General features: G+C 39.6%; 1 protein-coding gene across 8 annotated transcripts in view; it reads right to left on the bottom strand.

Moving 5' to 3' along the window:
- The window catches only part of ATG5 (autophagy related 5), a 143,880-nt gene that overhangs the window by 61,894 nt on the left and 55,423 nt on the right, over positions 1-26,563 (bottom strand). For 7 of the 8 annotated variants that reach the window (XM_518659.7, XM_009451766.5, XM_009451764.5 and 4 more), the window contains one exon: positions 2,363-2,457. In XM_518659.7, coding sequence (XP_518659.1) covers positions 2,363-2,457 — 95 coding nt within the window. The remainder of the gene's footprint in view (positions 1-2,362; positions 2,458-26,563) is intronic. The other variant, XM_063813329.1, reaches the window with a different exon arrangement.

Raw genomic sequence — 26,563 nt, forward strand, 5'->3', positions numbered from 1 at the left:
ATTTGTATCTAGTATTTTAAAGAAATGAAAGGTGTTAATCAAAATGCTGCACAAATAAAAGCTACATTTAACAAACAGAATATCACAACCATACAAACTAATCAGATATAAAGAAGTCAGCAACAGAAATCTGATGTTGCCTTTAGATCACACAATTAGGCAAACAAAAATAGAGTTCCATCCTCCTTTGGTCAAGGCCATGGTTGAAGACTGAATACCAAATAGGGAAATAGGAAAAGCCAGGAAATGGCAAATTAGCAAAAACTGGACTCCTTAATTTTTATATTCATTTTCATATCTCACTTCTAAAACTTTAATTAAATTCAAATAAAAACCAAAATGGAACTGAGATAAAGCCAAAAGGAAAGTTATGTAGGTCAAATGAGAACCTATATTGTCCTTAGGCTCTTTGTCGCTTTCTGTTTAAGGAAAAACTGCCCAAGTGCCTTGACACATTAAAGATCAAGCAGGAGGTTCTGCTGAGAGTCCCCATCTGGCAGCCAGGTTTTGTCAAGCAAATTTTGAGAATTCTCTACCCTCCCACTTTCTATCTAATTATAGCACTTTATAAAAACCATTCTCTCTCTGTCTCTGTCTCTCTCACACACACACACACACACACCCTTTCTTTCTCTGTCTCTCTCTCTCTCTCTCTCTCTCTCTCTGAAACTTACCTGTATTATAATAACACAACACTAGGTATGGATTAATCTGACAATTTTCCCCTAAAACAGAATAAATTCAAAAAGGAAAACCTTTCCTCTGTACACATGCACTATATTCTGACAATAATAATTCCTAAATTAAGTATAATACATTTTCCCTACAGGAGTTTAAAGAAGTTACAGTAAAGAATCTCTTGTATAAATACATATGCCAGAACTTGACCCAAATAAGTGCTGAGAGGTATAAATCTCCAAACAGTTTCCGGACTCTTTGTGAAAAGTCTTCAGAGTCTGCGATATATTTTCTTCAACTAAAGTATACAAGTAAGATATTTTGCTGGGCTGTGGGAATGCCTTACGGCATGTTACTGTGGAGCTCATGGTAAAATAGAAAGAATATAAATAATTAAAATAAAATTGACAAATGATAAATGATTTAATAAATTAGAAATTCAAATGCCGGGCACTTTTCTAGAACCTGGACACAATGCATGAACCTAACAATAACCCCGCCTTCATGAAAAATATGGACTACTTGAAAATTATACCTGCAACACTAAATAAACATTCTTCATTCTTCCAGTATATTGAGATGTTTATTTTCAATTAGACAATTTGCTTTCCTCTTTGAACACATAGTTATGTGATGGCTCTATAAAAGATTTTAAAATAACTATAGAAGGAACTATTGGTAAAGATTGTGGGATACTAAAAATGGCTACAAAGAAAGTTATGACAAAACCTCTGAGTTTGAATGGAAGTCCTACTAGATTAGAGTCTATGCCTGTGACATTATGCTTCTGGTTCTTGTTCTTAAATGCTTTTCTCATGAATAGTATGTAACTTACTTCCTGGAATGCCATTCATTAAAAAAATATTTAATATTTGCTAAATGTCAATATTTATGCCAGCACTTTTAAAGTACAGAAACATGGAGTTTCTTTACCTCATGCAAATATGCTGTGAGAAAGACTTAAGAGCCTATTGCCTACTTTGTGGTACAACACTGAAGACTCACCATCCAAAACAAACAGACTTAGTAAATTCTTGTGATTTGCAGTAGTTCTGTTCTATAAGGTTACCACAAACACTGAAATAATCGCTCCTGGGGGAATACAAGTTTATGTTTCCATGAGCCCTCGGTCACAACATGTTCATTAACTGATCAATACATAACCTTGTTCTATGTGTGTTTCTGTTTAAAAAGAGCACTTCAGTGCTACATTTGGAGTCTGTTTTAAACAGCAAAATCACTAACAAAAAGCACAAAAATGTAAAAGCATGGCACTACATACACTGTGAAAAGAAGGCTTGTTTATAGTATGACAGCTGAGACAAGAAGGTAGAGCCTCGCTTTGATCAACCTCTGCTGGGAAATGAGCATCAGGTGAATCAATTTTTCACCACTCTGAATGACCGTAAAAGTGCTCCAAGTACTGACTTTGGGGTTACACATAAATTTTAGTAAGCATGTGAATCTGCCAATATGAAATCTACAAATAATGAGTACCAACTGCATATGAGTCAAATATTTCAGTGCGGTATCTGACTTGATTGCCACTGAAAGACACAGTTTGGAAAACCCCTAATAAATACCGTTTAGTTACTATGCAGACAAAGAGTTCTAGACTAGAGTGCTTCAATTAAGATGTCTGAGGCTTTCATAAATGGATGTTTTTTAAAATGTTATTTCCTACCTGATATATTCTAAAGGGGATATAACGAAATCCATTTTCTTCTGCAGGATATTCCATGAGTTTCCGATTGATGGCCCAAAACTGGTCAAATCTGTCTGTAATGATATAAATTATTTGTTATTAAAAATGAACAACATTATAATGGAACACCTCACATGAAGAGATGAAAGTTTTAAATATCCCTCTAGAAGTTTCTGAAAGGACATCACATATATTTTCTTATTTTTATTAAACTTATCTTTCCATAAACATAAAGCAAATATAAAATTAATTTTTTTCTACATTATTGCATCCTCTCCCTAGATATTCGCACAGCCATTTTTTTCTCATAAGAAAAACTGTAAACATATAAACATACGACTACTTGTGTTATCAAGGCAAAAAACACACCAGGTAGAGGATAGATGTCTTGACTCTCCTGGTACTACTTCTAATTGCTGAGCTACAAAGGTACAGCTTCAAGTAGCCTAAATGTTAACTAGAAGTTGTGTAAAGAAATAAAGTCGCAGGGTGCGGTGGCTCACGCCTGTAATCACAGCACTTTAGGAGGAGGCTGAGGCGGGCAGATCACCTGAGGTCAGGCGTTCGTGACCAGCCTGACCAACATGGAGAAACCCCGTCTCTATTAAAAATACAAAATTAGCCAGGCGTGGTGGTGCATGCCTGTATTCCCAGCTACTTGGGAGGCTGAGGCAGGAGAATTGCTTGAACCTGGGAGACAGAGGTTGTGGTGAGCCGAGATCATGCCATTGCACTCCAGCCTGGGCAACAAGAGCGAAACTCCGTCTCAAAAATAAAAATAAAAATAAAGTCAAAATACTGAACACAGTAAACATTAAATACCAAAGATTTTTTTTAAAAAGCTTTGAAAGAAATATGGAACTGGCACTTATGAAGTGCCAACTGCAGCTTAATCTCAGACCAATTAAGCTCTTTTTAAAAACTTTTCAGTTTCAAATTTTTTAAATAAACAACTTGAGATATAATTTGCATACCATAAAATTCACCCCTTTTAAAGTATACAACTTAGTGGTTTTCAGTATATTCAGAGTTCAGAACATTTTCAGCATCCCAAAAAGAAACCTGTAACTATTAATAGTCACTTCCCACTCCCCCTTGCCCCAGCCCCTGAAAAATCACTACTTTCTATCTCTATAGTTTACCTATTCCAGACATTTCATATAAATGAAGTAATATAATATGTGGTTCTTTTGCATCTGGGTTTTTCGCTTGGCATAATATTTTTGATGTCCATTCATGTTGTAGTATGTATCAGAACTTCATTTGCTTTTATGGCTGAATAATATTCCATTATGTGGAGTTACCAGATTTTTGTTCTCTCAGTTGACTGACATTTAGGTAGTTTCCGCTTTTTATCTATTATAAATAATGCTACTATGAACATTTGTAAACAAATTTTCGTGTGGACATATGTTTTCAGTTCTCTTGGGTATGTACCTAGGAGTAGAACTACTGGGTCATTAGGTAACTCTATTTAACTGATACATGGTAACTGTGTTTTGAGGAATTGCCATACTGTTTTCCAAAGTGAGTGTACTACCTTACATTTCCACCAGCAATGTATTTGGATTCCAATTAGTCCACATCCTTGCCAATGCTTGCTACTACTGGTCTTTTTAATTATAACCATTCTGGCAGGCATCAAGAAGTATCTCATTGTGGTTTTGATTTGCATTTCCTTAATGACTATGCTGAGCATCTTCTCATGTGCTCACTGGCCATTTGTGCAAATTTGCAGAAATGCCTATCAAATCACTTTCCCTTTTAAACCAGTTGTCTTTTTATTGTTGAGTTATAAGAGCTCTTTATAAATTCTGAATACAAACCCCTTATCTATGATTCACATATTTTCTCCCATTCTGTACATTGTTTTTTAAGCAACTCCTTTTTTTAACTCACCCAGAATCCCACCTTATAATAAAATATTTTATACTCAGAAATTTGTATCAAAATCTTATCTCTATAAAGCAAGGAAATACATCCAGAATTACAGTTCAGCTTGGTATTTTTCTATTACTAGACCTGTTTGAATCCAATCTACTGGCAATCTATTGATTCTGCTTAAACCATCCTAACTGTATATTTTTTAAAAATTAGTTATTTCTTCTTACACCCCTGTCCTAAAAGACTGTGACAGGCTTTAGGCCTTCCTTACTCTAATCTTCAACTCCAATGTGAGGGAAGACTCGCAGTATATTAGAAATGGTGTGAGAGAAAATTTTGAATCCAGTAAGTCCAGCACAATTTCACAGATGATAACTAAGGCCCAGATTGTTATATGTTTAATTAATAACCAAGACCAGAATCTTGGTCTTCCGATTCAAAGTCCCCAATTGGTTCAACAGTTGCTGCCACGAAACTTTATCTTAATGTGAAGAATACTACTTTGACATAGTCCTCTCACATATGAAGCAATTATTCTGTCAATGCTTAAAAAAGTGTCTTTCTACCATCAAGTATCAAGCAAGAATGTGACAGCTAAATATAATGATTCTTCATGCATACTTAAAATTTTACTTTGCTGCCTTGTCATGAAATCTCAAGCACCTAGCATGGTGCATGCATAGCATGTGCTCTTGAATCAAAGAATGGATAGAACACTATGAACATAATTTCTCATAAAAGTAAACTGGAAAAAGAAACATGATTGTGCCAGTTATCAATTGTATGACTCTCTTCTCCAAATTCACCCTTCAATATATGCATCGCTATATGGTCACAAATCCTTTAAGCATCTCTACTGCAAAACTATCTTAAGATTTCTCAGCAGAAAATGCTAAAAGAAGTTGTAGGAGAAACGGTTCTGCCCAATGTCCAGATACGCAAGTCTCTCAGCAAGGTGGCAGCAGGAGCCTGGCCCAGGGTTAACCAGCCCTCAAGACAGAATCTAGCACTCCAAAGGCTTCCTGCTTGCATAGGCACACTAATGGGCGCTTGCCCTTATCAACATCTCAATTTGCTTGCTCTGGAGGCCTGCATGGGCTGCCCATCTGTGGTTTCCCACCCAGCTGCCACTCCCTCTGCACAACCATGCCACATGTTGTTGATCACCTGCATTCCAGGTTGCCCTGACTGCCAATGGACTACATACCAACTCTGGCCTGGCGGGAAGAGGGAACTTTTCTACTAATTCAATGAGCTGAATATACCTCCTCCAATGAAGTCTGAGCCCTAGCCTTTGCAGGTGGGACCCCTTACAAGTTTGGTCTTCCTCTCTCAGCCCTAAGGTAAAATATATAGTTTTCTTATATTTTATAGACACTCTTTTATCAGAGTTTATTAATTCTTCACATAAAACTTAGCCTGCTTAACCCACTGATTAGGCCCAAATACAACTATGTTTAAAAGGAAGACACGATAGAAAAAAATCTGTATTAATTGATATTAACTTTAATCTTCTTATAGAAACGCTATATTCTTATATTAAAAAGGTATTTTCCCAGCAATAGCTGAAAACACCCTAATCAGAGAGGGAGGGAGGGAGGGGGGAGAGAGGAGGGGGGAGGGAGGGAGGGAGGGGGAGAGGGAGGGAGGGAGAGGGAGGGGGAGAGGGAGGGAGGGTAAGGGGGGAGAGAGGGAGGGTAAGAGAGGTAGAGAGGGAGGGGGAGAGAGGGAGGGAGGGTGAAAGAGGGATGGAGGGGGAGAGAGGGAGGGAGGGGGAGAGAGGGAGGGAGGGAGAGGGAGGGGGAGAAAGGAGGGGGAGGGAGGGAGGGAGGGGGGAGAGGGAGGGAGGAAGGGAGGGGGGAGGGGGAGAGAAAGACAAAAAGAAAGAGAGAAAGAAAGAGAAAGAGAAAGAAAGAAAGAGAAAAGAAAAGAAAGAAAGAAAAAGAAAAGAAAAGAAGAAAAGAAAAGGAGGAGAGAAAATCAGTGTTGAGATTGAAGGAATAACCAAGTGTCTTTCACAATGGATTTTTTTGTTCCTTTTAAAAAGAGACAGAGTCTCGCTCTGTCACCCCAGCTGGAGTGCAGTGGCAAGATCTCTGCTCACTGCAACCTCCACCTCCCAGGTTCAAGAGGTTCTCCCACCTCAGCCTCCCAAGTAGCTGGGGTTATAGGCATGCATCATCACGCCCGGCTAATTTTTGTATTTTTAGTAGAGACGGGATTTCACCATGTTGGCCAGGCTGGTCTTGGACTTCTGACCTCAAGTGATCCATCTGCCTTGGCCTCCCAAAGTGCTGGATTACAGGCATGAGCCACCGTGCAGAGCCAAACAAAACAAAGACTAAGTAGGAGAAAATTAAAACTAGCAGTCACTTAGCTCATTCACATTGGGAGGAAGATAATATATATACTTCTCGCCAGAGCTACAAGCAATATTACTGATGTTAGTTTCTTTTTATAAAACTTAACATTTAAGAAGGCTATCAAATCAAAAGCATAAAACTGAAGGACTGTTCTACAGAAATATTCAATCAATTTAAAAAAAAAAAAGATGAAAAATACCATTCCTCAAAAATCCTGATGGTCATCCATTTTTCCTCTCTCTCTCTCTGCTGAATTAAGCTTTTATATTGGTCTTGCAAATTTTAAAACACCTGGAAAAAATGTTATTTTTTTTTTTAATTTCAGAGCTCTCTAAAATGCGTAAGATACCAAGTTAATTTGTATTCTTTGTTACTCACATGGACAAACCGCAGGAAAAAGTGATAACTTTAAAGGATTTACCTATTCTTCCACTTAAGCTTTACGGGAGGTAAAAACTCAAGGCAAAATAATTCTTACGCCACAAATAACACGTCTAAAATCCCCCACGGGAGACATGGAGGACATATAAGGAGAGTGTAGGGATTGCTACTCAGGCTCAACTCAGCTGGCTAGGACCCTCATGCAGGAAACCGATGAAATGGTCTCCACATGCATACACTATTCACCTCCTGGTCTTTAACATCTAAGAAGCCAAAGGAGAGCAGAGTTACAGCATTTCAAATAAATGTCAGGTTGTGACAGCACATAGAAGACAGACTGTAAGCTTGTCTTTGGAAGGAAAAGCAAATGGCTGAAAATCACTACAGAAGGGAACCCACTCTTCACAAAATTTTCCATCTGTCAACAGTATTATTCAAATCAGGACTACAAGTGATCATGTAATAATTGTATTGTTTTAATCAGAGGCTTTCAAGATAAGTAACAGAAAACACATTCAAATATAGATCTATATGAATTAATTTCTTCATACGTAATATGTTAAACATCTCTGTAAGACAAAACAGGAGAAAAATAAAAATGAACAAGTAGTAATTACTGGTAGGCTGCCAAAAGCAGGTTTTCAGTAAGTGACCTGTATCTTCAAACTCATCTGCCTTATGAGCCAGGTCAAATTTAGAGAATCAGCCCTTGAAAATTCATCATGAACACAGAAGTAGGTGGGCCCAGTGGGCTAGCCTCTGCGTCAGGGCTAAGCAGTGCCAGTCCTGGAGGAAGTTCATCCTTCATCCTGTCCATAAACACACATCTTGGCAGAAGGTTTCTACCCAGGGAAATCTGTGGTTTCAGTGAATCACAAAAGCAATAAAATCCAAATTCCTGGACAATTTTGACCTGGACAGTAACTGTCTGAAAATTAACTGAGAGAAGACATTTACTCCTTTACCCTACAAAGTAAGTGCCACAGTCTTAGAAAATTGGCATCAAGAACAGTAATCAATATATATTTAGACTGCAATTACTTCTCTCCGTGTTCACCACTACCACTTTCACCTCTCTGAGCCAACACAATAGCCTCCTACTTGGTCACTGTCCTATGTTTATCCCCTGTGCACAGCATCCAGAAAGCTCTTTTAAAGTATAAATCATCAACGAGTAAATTTTCAAATATTTTCTAATGGGCCATAAAACATAATGCTTTATGCTGCACATTAATGATATGGTAATTTTAAGTTATGTACTAAAATCATTTTAAAAAATACGCAACCCACTGCATCTCCTTACTGCCTGCATCTGGGGCAGACTGTTCCCTGACCAAACTCTACATGCAGGCAACCATAAATAATGTGAGCAACAAAATACCTCTTCCCCTAGAAGCAGATTCCTACCAGGCCCACTCCACCCCCTTGGAATGTTATTGCTGCATTTCTCTGAGATCTCACTGTCTACCTTACTAACTTACTAAGTTACTACCTACCTTACTTACTAAGCTCTAAGTCATGCTATTTTTCTTTTCGGTCCCTAGTAAATAACAAACTTGTTCCCATTTCAGTTTTAGCAGCCTAGAATCCCCACTTTCCTAATCTTTACATAACTGCTTCTCATCATTCAAGTCTCAATACAGTGTTACCCCCTCAGAAAGATTTCTTTCATAATCCTAGGTAAGACAGCCCCACTTTCCAATCATTCCCTATACCATCACTCTATTTTATTCTAAATACTTATCGTTACTTCAAATTATGCAATTTACATGTTTAAGTATGTACTGTTGCTCTCCCTCAACCAAAATGTAAGTCCCATGAGGGCAAAGACTTTATCTTCAGCCCTAGAAAGTTCTACGTACTTCAGCCCTATAGTTAATGTACTATGAGTATGCACATAGTACATACTCAACGAATGTTTGTTAATCACTAATAGCTAAATGAATGACTAGGCAATGGGGACAATAAAAACAAGGGAATAGCAAACAAAGTGTGGCATAGTGGAAAAAGTAGACAGTCTGGAGCCACACTGCCTGGGTTTGTTTCCCAGCTTTGTCATTTATTTAATAGTTGTGTGAGTTTTAGCAAGACACTTACTGTGCCTGACACAAATTAAGTGCTACATAAGTGTTTCCTATTATCATTATCTTTTAGGCTGCCTCAGATTCAACAAGAGAAGGCACTGAGCTTCTAGATTCTACCAGGTAAGAAGTGTCAGGACCAGTATGGAAAAGTGGTCCTGCCAAAACCCCATCATTACAGAACTGCTGGACTGTTCAGTCTGGCTCAGAGCCAGGGAGTCTGCATCACTCACATCAAATTCTATGTGAATGTTGCCTGTTGGAGTTATGCAATTGAGCAGCCTTTGCTAGCCATAATTGGGAGAATAAAAGCCCTAACACAGTACAGCTGCAATATTTACAACCAAATACCCTCTATGTCCCTTTTGCTTCCTCCAACTTTTTCAACCACCATAAAAGGTTCTATCTTCTCACCCTGTGGGCACAATTTAGTTGCCATTTACCTCCCATCAATTTCACTGCATTCATCTCCAGCCATATCATGTAACGGTGGGAATAAGAATGGTGGTCCAAGAACATCTGGGCCAACATCTGAGGAGTCCTCCAGTCTTGACAAGCGAGTCTGAGTTCCAACTCTATCGCTTAAGACCTAGATAACCATTCCTTTCCAACCCCTTCTTCTTCTAACATGTCTTAATATAGTAGGGGAGAGGACATAAGCATGATGGGGGAAGGGGTTCTTGTTAATCTGAAAAGATGAGAGGTTCACAATTGCTACACCTTATTACAGCATAGCTTTATAAATGGAGTCAGTAAAAACTAGCTACCTCATGAAAACTCTGTAAATCGTTAAAAACTACTGCTTGGAAATTTAAAGAAAATTAATCTTATTAAGTATTGAGAAAAGCAGACTGTAAATTCTAATTTCAACATCACCAGCCAATAAACCATGACTGTAAGTTACAACATCTTTAAACGTATTCCAAGAGTCAATCCCAGTAACTGCCTTCATTTTTAAGTAGACAGGATTCAATTATCGTATTCTAACCAATTAAGAATAATTTATTTCAAATGTATTTTTAAGCTGGGTAATAAAAAAGATTCAAAACCCAAAAATTTCATAATGTAAAAAATAAATTATTCTGTTGTTCTATGTGCTTATATTAAAATTTCTAATAATAATGACCTTCAACTATACTCCCATTTTCCCTTCATCCATGACAATCTTTAAAGCAGCTTGTCAAAAAGAGATTTACAGAGCTACAGCACAGTGGTAGGCCAGGACTAATTATCTAAATGTATTCCTGTTACAATCATCTATAGATTTATAACCAATAACCTCCTGTTCTATTACTTTTTAAAACTACTGTATATTAAGAAAATGTTATTTCTCTTGGCCGAAATTAGTTTATTACTTTCCTAGATGCAGAGGGCCAGAAACAAATTTAATATGCAATTGAGTTCATTTTTACTTCACTCAGAAAGCAAGCCAAAGTCATAAGGTAAAAACAAAAATATTTTAATTTTTGAAAGACTGACAAAGAAAAAGATACCCCCATTATGTTCACTATAATCTTTCCAACATTTATTATGTAGGTAATTCTCTCTTTAATACAAATCCTTTATGCTTCTGGAGAGAAAGTGTAAAGTAGAAAACACTATTAATCTGTTAATGATTATCCACTGACAAATAACAAAAGCTTTCAAAACAAAGGGGCCACCAATGGTCACTGGAGATGCAGTATGCAATGCAACATTTCTTAACTTTTGCTTCTCACCAGGATAGGATCATCTGAAGAGCTTTTAAAAAATACTAATGTGCAGGACCCACTCCAGACCAATTACCTGATTTCCCTGGCATCTGTACTTTTGAAAGCTCCCCAGATGATTCTAATATATAGCCAGCGTTAACAACCTCCAGATGTAACAAAAAAATATAGTCATGCTTCATTTAACGATGAGGATAGATTCTGAGAAATGCATCAGGCAATTTCATCATGCGAACATCATAGAATGTACTTAGAAAACCTAGAGAGTACAGATTACTACACAACTAGGCTATATGGTATAACCTATTGCTCCTAGGCTATAAACCTATATGGTATGTGCAAACCAGGAAAAGGTACAGTAAAAATACCATATAAAATATTTTTAAAAGGCACCCCTGTATAGTGCACGTACCATCAATGGAGCTTGCAGGGCTGACTCTGGGTGAGTCAACAAGTGAGTGGTGAGTGAATGTGAAGGCCTAGGACATTACTATACTCTACTGTAGACTTTGTAAACACTGTACATTTAAGTTACATTGAATTTATTTAAAAATTAACTTAAGCTTACTATAGCTTTTTCACTTTATAAACATTTTCAACTTTTGAGTATTTTGTAATAACACTTAGCTTAAAACAAACACGTACAGCTGCATAAAAACATTTTTTATATCCTTATTCTATGAAACTTATTTAAAAATTTATTTTTTTAACTTAAGACTTTTTGTTAAAAACTAAGACACAAATACACACATTAGCCTAGGCCTACAAAGTGGGAGAATCATCAATATCACTGTCTTCCACCTCCACATCTTGTCCCACTGCAAAGTCTTTAAGGGCAATAACATGAGTGAAGCTGTCATCTCCGATGAAAATGATGCCTTCCAGAATACCTCTTGAAGGACCTTCCTATTTTACAGCTAACTTTTTCTAATAAGTAGAAGGTGAACACTCTAAAATAATGAAAAAAAGTAAATAGTAACATAGTCGTTTATCATTATCAATTACTGTACATAATTATATGTGCTAGACATTTATCCAACTGGCAGCACATTTGTTTATGACAGTATCACCACAAATCTATGAGTAATGCATTGTGCTATGATGGTACAAGGGCTATCAGGTTACTAGGCCATAAGAATTTTTCAGTTCCATTATAATCTTAAGGGACCACTATCATACATGCAGTCCACTGTTGACTGAAACATCATAATGCAGAGAATGATTGTACATTCACTTCAGAATCAGGGATCTAGGTTCAAATTCTGGTTCCACCTCTTGGTAGTTCTGTGAACTCATTTCCTCATTTGCAAAGATGGTAATATTTATCTAATTCTTGTGAGGAATCACTAAGATTATGCATGTGAAAGTCTCTAGGCCTGGGATATCACAGGAATTTAGTAAGCCTAATAAGCTCCTCCATTCTATTTCAAATCTACCTAATCTGTACATGGTAGCTACATGGAAAATACCCATATAAAGAAGTTCCCAATTTGCAAACAGTTCATATTGTGAATCTGGAGTTTAATTAAAACAGGAGATAGAAAAAACAGCATGCTCAAACAAGTTTTTATTTTGTAGGACCTGTGTAGAGTGAAATCTATCAAACCCCTTGCTCCCATTATGCACTTAATTGAGTAACAGGAGCTGTAGAGAATTAAAAAGCAAAAACCAAAATAAAACAAGTACACAAGAGATTCTTCCTTTCACTTAACATGTAGCTGGGGAAGCCAAATTGACACAAGTTATCACAATTTCTAATAAGTCTGATGAATCCTTTATTTTGCACTTGTAATGCTTGATGGCTCAAGTCCTTCCCACCCACCCCCACTCCCCATCTCCTCAAATGGCAGAGATGACCAAGTAATACAACATAGGTAGATCCCGTCTCTAACAAAAAAAAAAAAATTAGCCAAGCATTGGTGGTGTATGCCAGTAGTACCAGCTACTTGGGAGACTGATATGGGAAGATTGATTGCCTGAACCCAGGAGGTCACGGCTGCAGTGAGCCATGACCTTACCACTGCATCTCAGCCTGGGTGACAGAGCAAGGAGGCCCTGAATCAAAAAAAAAAGGCTAGTCAAAAGTGCTATTAAAAACAAACAATACTAGAGTGAGAAATAGGGAAAAGCTGTTGGTTCTCATTACAGTGGGACCAGTGATGACTTTTATCAATAACTTATACACTTGTAAAGAATTTAGCAATTTAAAAAACCCTAGGATTTTATATTGTTTAATTTTCACACAACTTACTGATATAGCTCTTCTCATTGTAGAGAGGAGAAAATTGCAGCTCAAAGCAGCTACATGACATGCCCAGGGTCATCAGGCTAGTAGCTGCTAGTGGGTGATACCATGACACAGAAGATTTTTAGTTACATTTCTATAAATAAAACAGCTTGTTTGCTAACACTCAATGTTCAGCCAATTCAGGATAACTTATGACTGAGATCTGGGAAACTATTAATGAATGGCATGTTCATATTATCAAAAATTCCAGGGTTCTATGCTTCAAAAATTATGGTAACATCTGGTATAGTAATTCAACAAATCTCATCTCCTGTAGTATTTAGAGATGACAGAACAGCACAGCTAGCAGTAGCTGCTACTACAGAAATAAATATTACTTGTTTCAACATGTTCATTAAGCTATAATTCTTCAATGAGTACATGAACAAAGGCATTGTGATAATCAATTGAAAATATTACTCAGTAACTATTCTTTAAAAGAAGACAAGGACAATAATGAGTGAAACTGAAAAATCTCATCTTAGTTCAACTTTTAGCTACTGGACTGTTCAAGAAGTATTTTCCTCAAAACTGTTATATAACAACTAATTCATTGCAAAACAAGTTGGCTGAAAACTATATACATTTCTCAAAACATATGGCCCACCCAGAATTTTACAAATTATACTTTATTACCTATAATTAGCATATTGTAGACTAAATATTATTGTTTTAAATGTATCCCATAACTTTTAGGGATACGTGATATACATAGTGTATCCTGTAAGGTCCAAAACTTCAATCAGGATTTCCAGGAATCCTAACAGTAAAAATAAGAATAAAGTTATTAAAATTTGAAATTATCCTCCCAGTGTTTCTCAAATTTTTTCATTTACAGCTCAGATATCTGAATTGCATTACTCTACTGAGTACTAACACCTGAAAATAAATAATGCTAAAAATACTGGTGAGAATGAGCTGTATTATAATTGTAAAGCATTTCCCCTTTCAACAAGTCCATGAAGTTGTTTTCCTTCTCTTCTCACTTCCTATATTTCCCTTCATCACCTTGTCTCTTCTGCTCCTTTCTTACATTCTAGGTGGACAAATATTAATCCTTTTTCATCTTTTAAAAAATACGTAAAAGAGTTATAGAGTTTTTTAAATCTTACATAAAAATAATGACTTTTAAATACATGAAAACTACATGCAGGTTAAAATACCTGTGGAACGAAATCTAAGCATTAACAAAAACAAGAAGATCGTTCAAGAAAAAATAGTTGCAAAAGCACTATTCACGGTAGCAAAGAATTGGAACCCAAATGTCTATCAATGATAGACTGGATTAAGACAATGTGGCACATATAAACCATGGAATACTATGCAGCCATAAAAATGATGTGTTCATGTCCTTTGCAGGGACATGGATGAAGCTGGAAACCATCATTCTCAGCAAACTATCACAAGCACAGAAAACCAGACACTGCATGTTCTCACTCATAGGGGGGAACTGAAAAATCAGACACTTGGACACAGGGCGGGGAACATCACACACTGAGGCCTGTCGGTGGGTGGGGGCCTGGGGGAAGGGATAGCATTAGGAGAAATATCCAATGTAAATGACGAGTTTATGGGTGCAGCAAACCAACATGGCACATGTATACTTAGGTAACAAACCTGCACGTTGTGCACATGTACCCTAGAACTTAAAGTATAATTTTTTAAAAAAGAAAAACTAGCCACAAAATCTTGACATTCTGAGTGTGGCTTGGAATTTGAAATTTAACTACAATTAGAATTATGAAAATTAACTCCAATTTGAAATGCTGTTTGGGATACTTTTATATCCTTCTAATGGGAAAGAGAGAAATACACTAAATGTAAAAGAGCTCCAGGAACTTAAGCACAGTCTGGATACTAAAGGGATACTGTGCGAAGAAATGCTTCTTAAGTAGAAAAGCACTTTGAAGACGATAATCAGGACTAAACATGCTGTATTTTAGATGAACAAACGTGTTCATTTTACCCCTCTTTTTCATAAGTTGCTTATTTTTTCCAGTGTTTGGGTAAAAATCTTGCAATTCTCTGAATGCTAATTAAAATACCAGTGGCACAGATAGTTTTAGTCTTAAATGTGATTTTCACATAAAAGGATTCTGAACGTTACATAGTTTCTAAAGTAGTAAAAGAGAAACAGTATCCAATGAGTAACAAGAAACTAGTGCTGCAATAGAACTGCACTGACTTTCTTGGTTCAGGAGATGACATTATTAATATACAGAATTTTAACAGCCAGAATTCATCACTATAGCCACTAATCAGAACTGGTCTATACAGGCCAAGTTCAAGAACATAAAATGTCACAGGGGTCAGGTGTGGGGGCTTGACATTCTCAATACAAATGATTTCTAGGCTTTTGTTTAAAAGCATGTGACACCTGGAAATGCGTAATACATGAACCAGCATTAACTACTGATTGTTGAGTTAAAATGTGTATCTAGCCATCCATACCCTAGAAAGGTAATAAAGGAATGGAACAGAGACTAGGCAAGTTTAAATCAGAGTTAAAGAGTGGGAAAGAAGAGTTGTTAAAATATGCAGAGATAGATCAAGTGAGCTAGAGCTGAAAGGAAAATACATAGAACACACATTATTTCAAAAAATGTAAGCAGAATGTCTTACAGCAACGACAGCATACTATTGATTCATTTGTCATTTAGTAGTCACCTCAGAAAAAGTAAATAATCACCATCATCCAGAAACAGTTATGGTTAAGTTTGCAATGAGAAGTTTACATAGTTCACCAGGCAAAACAGTTCACACCTACAATCCCAGCGCTTTAGGAGGCTGAGGTGGGCAGATCCCTTGAGCCCAGGAGTTCAAGACCAGCCTGGGCAATGTGGTGAAACGTTGTCTCTACAAAAATTCAAAAATGAGCTGGACGTGGGGGCAGGCACCTGTAGTCCCAGCTACTCAGGAGACTGAAGTGGGAGCATTGCTTAAGCCTGGGAGGCGGAAGGTTGCAGAGAACCAAGATCCTGCCACTGAACTCCAGCCTGGGAGACTCAGAAAGACTCCATCTCAAAAAAAAAGAAAAAAGAAGACGTTTACACAGTTAAACTTACATATAAGAGGTAAATGGTTAAAATAACTGTTTTGTTTATTTGCTAAATCCCTTTGTTTAAAAAAGAATATAGTTACACATGCAGCCAAATAAGTCATTATGACAACAGGACATACTAGTTCTCAAGGGAAGAATTGCTGGAATAGATGAGAAACTTCATAAATGGGTTAGCCCACACTGTGAACTTTGAAACATATCTGGCACAGCTGTTGTGATGGCAGTGATAATTCACGTGAAGTACCCAGAACAGAACTTGGAATGAGTTAAAATGCACTCAACAAGTGGTCACTGCTACTTTAAATGAGAAGCAGTTTTACCTATTAACTCCACATCATTTCCCTCTAGAGTAGTGGTTCTCCTAAGAGTATGGTGGTAATTAGGGTGATAACGGTAGAGATGAAGAAAAGTCAATAAATAGGGGTTTATTTTGGAGGTAGTATTGACAGAGCCTATTGTTAGGCTGGATGTAGAAGTTGGGTTGAAAAAAATGAAACAATTATTACCGGGGGAGGGGGCAGTGTGCTACTGGCATCTAGTCTGTAGAGGCCAGAAGTGCTGCTAAAGATTACACAATGCACAGGACAGCCCCAACCCTCATAGCCACATCAAAGAATTATCCAGTCCAAAAAAGTCAACAGTGCAGAGGTTGGGAAACCCTGCTCCACAGGAGTGGTTCCCAAACTTTAGTGAGTCAAAACCTTCTGGAAGACTTGCTGAAACAGGCTGCTGGGACTTACCCAGAGTTTCTGATTCAGCTGATCTAGGGCACATTTTTTTTTTTGAGACGGAGTCTCGCTCTGTCGCCCAGGCTGGAGTGCAGTGGCACCATCTCGACTCACTTCAACCTCCGCCTCCCAGGTTCAAGTGATTCTCCTGCCTCAGCCTCCTGAGTAGCTCGGATTAGAGGCGTGTGCCATGCCTAATTTTTATATTTTTAGTAGAGATGGGGTTTCACCACGTTGGTCAGGCTGGTCTTGAACTCCTGACCTTGTGGTCCACTCACCTCGGCCTCCCAAAGTGCTAGGATTACAGGCATGAGCCACTGCACCCGGCCGGTCTAGGGTACATTTCTAATCAGTTCCCAAGTAACACTAATGCTTTTGGCACACTTTGGGAAACACTGATCTACAGAAAGGTGGTAAGAAGCTAACAGACAAAACAAAAAAGGATTAGAAAAGTAAGTACATCTAAAGTTTTCCATTCTCTTAAAGAAAATCATAAAGTTCTTAAAAAGTTTTCCATTCTCGAGTTGATAAGATGGCTGAATAGGAAAAGTTCCGGTCTGCAGCTCCCAGCGAGACAAACACAGGAGGCGGCAGGTGATTTCTGCATTTCCAACTGAGGTACCCAGGTCATCTTGCTGGGACCAGTTAGGCAGTGGATCCAACCCATGGAGGGTGACCAGAAGCAGGGTGGGGCATTCCTTCACCCAGGATGTGCAAGAAGCCGGGGAGCCTGCCTCCCCCAGCCAAGGGAAGCCATGAGGTACTGTGCTACCCAGCTGGGTTACTACACTTTTCCCATGGTTTCTGCAATCTGCAGATCAGGAGATTCCCTCATGTAGCCTACACCACCAGGGCCCTGGGTTTCAAGCACAAAACTGGGCGGCCATTTGGGCAGACACCGAGCTAGCTGCAGGAGTCTTTTTCATACTTCAGTGGCGCCTGGAACCCCAGAGAGACAGAACCATTCATTCCCCTGGAAAGGGTGCTGAAGCCACAGAGTCAAGTGGTCTCGCTCAGTGGGTCCCACTCCTACGGAGCCCAGCAAGCTAAGAACCACTGGCTTGAAACTCTCACTGCCAGCACAGCAGTCTAAAGTCAACCTGGAATGATCAAGCTTGGCGGGGGGAGGGGCATCTGACATTACTGAGGCTTTACTAGGCAGTTTTCCTCTGACAGTGCTAAGGAGTCTGGGAGGTCTGGACTGAGCGGAATTCACCACAGTCCAACAAAGTGGCTGTGGCCAGAGTCCTTCTCTAGATTCCTCCTCTTTGGGCAGGGCATCTCTGAAGGAAAGGTAATGGCCCCACTCATGGGCTAACAGACAAAACCCCCATCTCCCTGGGACACAGCACCTGGGGGAAGGGGCGGCTGTGGGTGCAGCTCCAGCGGATTTAATCATTCCTGCCTGCCGACTCTGAAGAGAGGAGCTGATCCTGACAAGACGGATTCTCCCAGCACAGAACACCAGCTCTGCTAAGGGACCGACTGCCTCAAGTGGGTCTCTGATCCCCGTGCCTCCTGACTGGGAGAGACCTCCCAACAGGGGTCAACAGACACCTCAAATAAGAGAGCTCTGGCTGGCATCAGGCCGGTGCCCCTCTGGGACGAAGCTTCCAGAGGAAGTAGCAGGCAGCAATCTTTGCTGTTCTACAGCCTCCACTGGTGATACCCAGGCGAACAGGGTCTAGAGTGGACTTCCAGCAAACTGCAGCAGACCTGCAGAAGAGGGGCCCTAACAAAAAGAAAGTAACAACATCAACATCAACATAAAGGACCCCCACAAAAAACTCCATCCAAAGGTCATTAGCCTCCAAGATCAAAGGTAGATAAATCCACAAAGATGAAAAAAAAAAAAACAGCGCAAAAATGCTGAAGATTCAAAAAACCAGAATGCCTCTTCTCCAAATGATCGCAATTCCTCTCCAGCAAGGGCACAAAACTGGATAAAGAATGAAGCTGATGAATTGACAGAAGAAGGCTTCAGAAGGTGGGTAATAACAAACTCTTCTGAGCTAAAGGAGCATGTTCTAACCCAATGCAAGGAAGCTAAGAATCTTGATAAAAGGTTATAGGAAATGCTAACTAGAATAACCCGTTTTGAGAGGAACACAAATGACCTGATGGAGCTGAAAAACACAGCACAAGAACTTTGTGAAGCATATACAAGTATCAATAGCCAAACTGATCAAGTGGAAGAAAGGATATCAGAGATTGAAGATCAACTTACTGAAATAAAGTATGAACACAAGATTAGAGAAAAAAGAATAAAAAGGAACGAATGAAGCCTCCAAGAAATATGGGACTATGTGAAAAGACCAAACTTACAATCGGTGTACCTGAAAATGATGGGGAAAATGGAACCAAGTTGGAAAACACACTTCGGGGTATTATCCAGGAGAACTTCCCCCACCAAGCAAGACAGGCCAACATTCAAATTCAGGAAATACAGAGAACACCACTAAGATACTCCTAAAGAAGAGCAACCCCAAGACACATAATCATCAGATTCTCCAAGGTTGAAATGAAGGAAAAAATGTTAAGGGCAGCCAGAGAGAAAGGTTAGGTTTCCTACAAGGGGAAGCCCATCAGACTAACAGCGGATCTCTCTGCAGAAACCCTACAAGCCAGAAGAAAGTGGGAGCCAATATATTCAACATTCTTAAAGAAAAGAATTTTCAACCCAGAATTTCATATCCAGCCAAACTAAGCTTCATAAGCGAAGGAGAAATAGAATCCTTTAGAGACAAGCAAATGCTAAGGGATTTTGTCATCACCAGGCCTGCCCTACAAGAGCTCCTGAAGGAAGCACTACATACAGAAAGGAGAAACCAGTACCAGCCACTGCAAAAAACACACCAAAATATAAAGACCAACACTATGAAAAAACTGCATCAACTAATGGGCAAAAAAACCGGCTAGCATCATGATGGCAGGATCAAATTCACACATAACAATATTAACCTTAAATGTAAATGGGATAAATGCTCCAATTAAAAGACACAGACTGACAAACTGGATAAAGCGTCAAGACCCATCAGTGTGCTGTATTCAGGAGACCCATCTCACGTGCAAAGACACACATAGGTTCAAAATAAAGAGATTGAGGAATATTTACCAAGCAAATGGAAAGCAAAAAAAAAAAAAAGCAGGGGTTGCAATCCTAGTCCCTGATAAAACAGACTTTAAACCAACAAAGATCAAAAAAGACAAAGAAGGGCATGACATAATGGTAAATGGATCAATGCAACAACAAGAGCTAACTATCCTAAATATATGTGCACCCAATACAGGAGCATCCAGATTCATAAAACAAGTTCTTCAAGATCTACGAAGAGACTTGAACTCCCACACAATAATAGTGGGGGATTTTAACCCCCCACTGTCAATATTACACAGATCAACGAGACATAAAATTAACAAGGATATTCAGGACTTGAACTCAGCTCTGGACCAAGTGGACCTAATAGACATCAACAGAACTCTCCATCCCAAATCAACAGAATACACATTCTTCTCAGCACCACATAGCATGTGTATTCTAAAATCGACCACATAATTGAAAGTAAAGCACTCCTCTGCAAATGCAAAATAATGGAAATCATAATAAACACTCTCACAGACCACAGTGCAATCAAATTAGAACTCAAGATGAAGAAACTAACTCAAAACTGTACAACTACATGAAAACCGCTCCTAAAAAACTACTGGGTAAATAACGAAATTAAGGCAGAAATAAAGAAGTGCTTTGAAATCAATGAGAAAAAAGAGACAACGTACCAGAATCTCTGAGACACAGCTAAAGCAGTGCTAAGAGGGAAATTTATAGCACTAAATGCCCACATCAGAAAGCTCGAAAGATCTAAGATCGACACCCTAACATCACAATCAAAAGAATTAGAGAAGCAAGAGCAAACAAATTCAAAAGCTAGCACAAGACAAGAATAATTAAGATCAGAGCAGAATTGAAGGAGATGGAGACATGAAAAACACTCAAAAAAAAAAAAATCAATGAATCCAGTAGCTGGTTTTTTGAAAAGATTAACAAAATAGACCACTAGCTAGACTAATAAAGAAGAAAAGAGAGAAGAATCAAATAGACACAATAAAAAATGATAAAGGGGATATCACCACTGATCTCACAAAAATACAAACCACCATCAGAGAATATTATAAACACCTCTAAGTAAATAAACTAGAAATTCTAGAAGAAATGGATAAATTATTGGACACATACACACTGCCAAGACTAAACCAGAAGAAGTTGAATCCCTGACTAGAACAATAACAAGTTCTGAAATTGAGGCAGTAATTAATAGCCTACCAACCAAAAAAGTCCAGGACCAGACGGATTCACAGCTGAATTCTACCACAGGCACAAAGAAGAACTGGTACCACCATTCCTTCTGAAACTATTCCAAACAATAGAAAAAGAGGGACTCCTCCCTAACTCATTTTATGAGGCCCTAACTCATTTTATGATACCAAAACCTGGCAGAGACACAACAAAAAGAGAAAATTTCAGGCCAATAACCCTGATGAACATCAATGTGAAAATCCTCAAGAAAATTCTGGCAAACCGAATCCAGCAGCACATCAAAAAGCTTATCCACCACGATCATGTTGGCTTCATCCCTGGGATGCAAGGCTGATTCAACACACACAAATCAATAAATGTAATCCATCACATAAACAGAACCAATGTCAAAAACCACATGATTCTCTCAATAGATGCAGAAAAGGCCTTAGGTAAAATTCAACATCCCTTCATGCTAAAAACTCTCAATAAGCTAGGTATTGATGGAACATATCTCAAAATAGTAAGAGCTATTTATGACAAACCCATAGTCAATATCATACGGAATGGGCAAAAGCTGGAAGCATTCCCTTTGAAAACTGCCACAAGACAAGGATGCCCTCTCTCACCACTCCTATTCAACATAGTACTGGAAGTTCTGGCCAGGGCAATCAGGCAAGAGAAAAAATAAAGGGTATTCAAATAGGAAGTCTAATTGTCTCTGTTTGCCGATGACATGATTGTATACTTAGAAAACCCCATCGTCTCAGCCCAAAAACTCCTTAAGCTGTTAAGTAACTTCAGCAAAGTCTCAGCATACAAAATCTATTTGCAAAAATCACAAGCATTCCTATACACCAACAGCAAAGAAGCAGAGAGTCAAATCATGAGTGAACTCCCATTCACAATTGCTACAAAGACAATGAAATACCTAGGAATCCAACTTACAAGTGACACGAAGGATCTCTTCAAGAACTACAAACCACTGCTCAAGGAAATGAGAGGACACAAACAAATGGAAAAACATTCCATGCTCATGGATAGGAAGAATCAATATCATGAAAATGGCCATACTGCCCAAAGTAATTTACAGATTCAATGCTATTCCCATCAAGCTACCATTGACTTTCTTTGCAGAATTACAAAAAAAACTACTTTAAATTTCATATGGAACCAAAAAAGAGCCCGTATAGCCAAGACAATCCTAAGCAAAAAGAACGAAGCTGGAGGCATCACGCTACCTGACTTCAAACTATATTACAAGGCCATAGTAACCAAAACAGCATGGTACTGGTACCAAAACAGATATATAGAACAATGGAACAGAACAGAGACCTCAGAAATACCACCACAAATCTACAACCATCTGATCTTCGACAAACCAGACAAAAACAAGCAATGGGGAAAGGATTCCTATTTAATAAATGGTTCTGGGAAAACTGGCTAGCCATATGCAGAAAACAGGAATTGGACCTATTCCTTACACCTTATACAAAAATGAACTCAAGGTGGATAAAAAGACTTAAATGTCAAGCCCAAAACCATAAAAACCCTACAAGAAAACATAGGTAATACCATTCAGGACACAGGCATGGGAAAAGACTTCATGACTAAAACACCAAAAGCAATGGCAACAAAAACCAAAATTGACAAATGGGATGTAATCAAACTAAAGAGCTTCTGCACAGCAAAAGAAACTATCATCAGAGTGACTAAACAGCTTCTGCATAGCAAAAGAAACTATCATCAGAGTGAAGAGGCAACCTACAGAATGGGAGAAAATTTCTGCAATCTACCCATCAGACAAAGGTCTAATATCTAGAATCTAGAAGGAACTTAAACAAATTTACAAGAAAAAAAGAAACCCATCAAAAAGTGGGTGAAGGATATGAGCAGGCACTTCTCAAAAGAAGACATGTATGTGGCAAAGAAACATGAAAAAAAGCTCATCTTCACTGATCATTAGAGAAATGCAAATCAAAACCACAATGAGATACTATCTTACACCAGTTAGAATGGGGATTACTGAGTATATTCCCAAAGGATTATAAATCATTCTACTATAAAGACACATGCAAATGTATGTTTACTGCAGCACTATTTACAATAGCAAAGACTTGGAACCAACCCAAATGCCCATCAATGTTAGACTGGATAGAGAAAATGTGTCACATATATACCATGGAATACTACGCAGCCATAAAAAAGAATGATTTTGTATCCTTTGCAGAGACATGAATGAAGCTAGTAGCCATTATCCTCGGCAAACTAACACAGGAACAGAAAACCAAACACCACATGTTCTCACTCATTAGTGGGAGCTGAACAACAAGAACACATGGGACACAGGGAGAGGAACATCACACACACGGGGGCCTGTCGGTGGGTTGGGGGCAAGCAGAGGGGGAACATTAGGACAAATACCTAATGTATGCAAGGCTTAAAACATAGATGACGGGTTGATAGGTGCAGCAAACCACCATGGCACATGCATACCTATGTAACAAACCTGCACCTTCTGCACATGTATCCTAGAACTTAAAGTAAAATAAAATAAAAGTTTTCCATTCTCTTAAAGAGAATCATAAAGTTCTTAAAAGGTTTCAAAACAGGTCTGGCGCAGTGGCTCATGCCTATAATCCCAGCACTTTGGGAGGCTGAGATGGAAGGATCACTTGACTCCAGGAGTTTGAGACCAGCCTGGGCAACATGATGAGACTTCTCTTAAAAAAAAAAAAAGGGTGGGGGGGCAGCAGGCATGGTGGCTCACGCCTGTAATCCCAACACTTTGAGAAGCTGAGACAGGCGGATCACGAGGTCAGGAGATTGAGACCATCCTGGCCAACATGGTGAAACCCCATCTCTAGTAAAATACAAAAATTAGCCAGGCGTAGTGGCACGCACCTGTAGACCCAGCTACTCAGGAGGCTGAGGCAGGAGAATCCCTTGAACCTGGGAGGTGGAGGCTGCAGTGAGCTGAGATCGTGCCACTGCACTCTAGCCTGGCAACAGAGCAAGACTCTGTCTCAAAAAAAAAAAAAAAAAAAAAAAAAAAAGGCAGCAGCTTCAGAACAAAAAAAATCACTTGAAAAATAAGTTTATCTATAAATACTAGTGTGTATGTATATATGTGGGTGTATATAATTTTTTTAAGAGGAAAGAGGAATCATGCTGTAAATTCAAACAGTAATGATAGGTCATGACTCCAAGAGTGAGAATCATTGATCAGAGAAATGTCTGTCTGAATTTCCTCTATACAGTGTATCAACATTCATAAGGAAAAGTTTTTTGGACCTTCCCAAACTTAACTTATATATTAAAAAAAGGACAGTATCTTAGAAGGCATATATTTTTAAAAATTCATTAAAGCAGACCAAATATAAAAGATATGATAGTCATTTTACTCTAGATGATTTGAAATTTTAAAAGTACATAAAATTAAGCCTTTGTATTCTTATAAAGTGTCACTAAAAATATTTTCGATGACTAATCAGAGTATAAACTGAAGTATTGACCTAGCCATAAAGATTTATACATTTATCAACTGAATCTCATATGTAAAAATGTATTGTTTATCAATGATGGATACATGACAATCCACTGTTTTTAATGGACTCTTTCCAACAATGTTAGTGTGTCCGGAATTGGTGGGTTCTTGGTCTCACTGACTTCAAGAATGAAGCCGCGGACCCTCGCGGTGTTACAGCTCTTAAGGTGGCGCGTCTGGAGTTTGTTCTTCTGATGTTCGGAGTTTCTTCCTTCTGGTGGGTTCGTGGTCTTGCTGGCTCAGGAGTGAAGATGCAGACCTTCGCGGTGAGTGTTACAGCTCTTAAGGCGGCACGTCTGGAGTTGTTCCTTCCTCCCGGTGGGCTCATGGTCTCGCTGGCTTCAGGAGTGAAGCTGCAGACCTTCGCGGTGAGTGTTACAGCTCTTAAGGCGGCACGTCCAGAGTTGTTCCTTCCTCCTGGTGGGCTCATGGTCTCGCTGGCTTCAGGAGTGAAGCTGCAGACCTTCGCGGTGAGTGTTACAGCTCACAAAAGCAGTGTGGACCCAAAGAGTGAGCAGTAGCAAGATTTATTGCAAAGAGGGAAAGAACAAAACTTCGACAGTGTGGAAAGGGACCCAAGCAGGTTGCCACTGCTGGCTCGGGCAGCCTGCTTTTATTCTCTTATCTGGCCCCACCCACATCCTGCTGATTGGTAGAGCCCAGTGGTCTGTTTTGACGGGGCGCTGATTGGTGCGTTTACAATCCCTGAGCTAGACACAAAGGTTCTCCACATCTCCACTAGATTAGCTAGATACAAAGTGTGAGCTAGACACAAAGGTTCTCCACATCCCCACTAGATTAGCTAGATACAAAGTGTCAACACAAAGGTTCTCCAAGTCCCCACCAGAGTAGCTAGTTACAGAGTGTCGATTGGTGCATTCACAAACCCTGAGCTAGACACAGGGTGCTGATTGGTGTGTTTACAAACCTTGAGCTAGATACAGAGTGCTGATTGGTGTAGTTACAACCCCTGAGCTAGACATAAAGGTTCTCCACGTCCCCACCAGACTCAGGAGCCCAGCTGGCTTCACCGGGGCTGCTGGTGGAGCTGCCTGCCAGTCCCGCGCCGTGCCCCCGCACTCCTCAGCCCTTGGGTGGTGGATGGGACTGGGCGCCGTGGAGCAGAGGGCGGCACTCGTCAGGGAGGCTCGGCCGCACAGGAGCCCATGGAAGGGGTGAGAGGCTCAGGCATGGCGGGCTGCAGGTCCCGAGCCCTGCCCCGTGGGAAGGCAGCTAAGACCCAGTGAGAAATCGAGTGCAGCGCCGGTGGGCCGTCACTGCTGGGGGACCCAGTATACCCTCCGCAGCCGCTGGCCCGGGTGCTAAGCCCCTCATTGCCCGGGGCCGGCAGGGCCGGCCGGCTGCTCCGAGTGCGGGGTCCGCCAAGCCCACGCCCACCCGGAACTCCAGTTGGCCCGCAAGTGCCGCGCACATCCCCGGTTCCCGCTCGCACCTCTCCCTCCACACCTCCCTGCATGCTGAGGGAGCCGGCTCCGGCCTTGGCCAGCCCAGAAAGGGGCTCCCACAGTGCAGCGGTGGGCTGAAGGGCTCAAGTGCCCCCAAAGTAGGAGCCCAGGCAGAGGAGGCGCCGAGAGCGAGCAAGGGCTGTGAGGACTGCCAGCACGCTGTCACCTCTCATTAGTATAATCTGTATTGCACTGCGAAATAACTGCCTAAATGTTTCACCAAGTTTTATTATCCATGATACTCACTGCCAAGTCTACCCAAAACACTGTAGAAGGCTATAATCCAAATTATTACAAAGTTAATTTATTCACTTAAATCATGTAATTTCAGGAGCAATCCTTCTCCAGAAGCTTAGCAAATTTTTTACTGCTTTATATT

The sequence above is a fragment of the Pan troglodytes genome, chromosome 5, assembly GCF_028858775.2.
Source record: "Pan troglodytes isolate AG18354 chromosome 5, NHGRI_mPanTro3-v2.0_pri, whole genome shotgun sequence".
Taxonomy (NCBI): Eukaryota; Metazoa; Chordata; class Mammalia; order Primates; family Hominidae; genus Pan; species Pan troglodytes.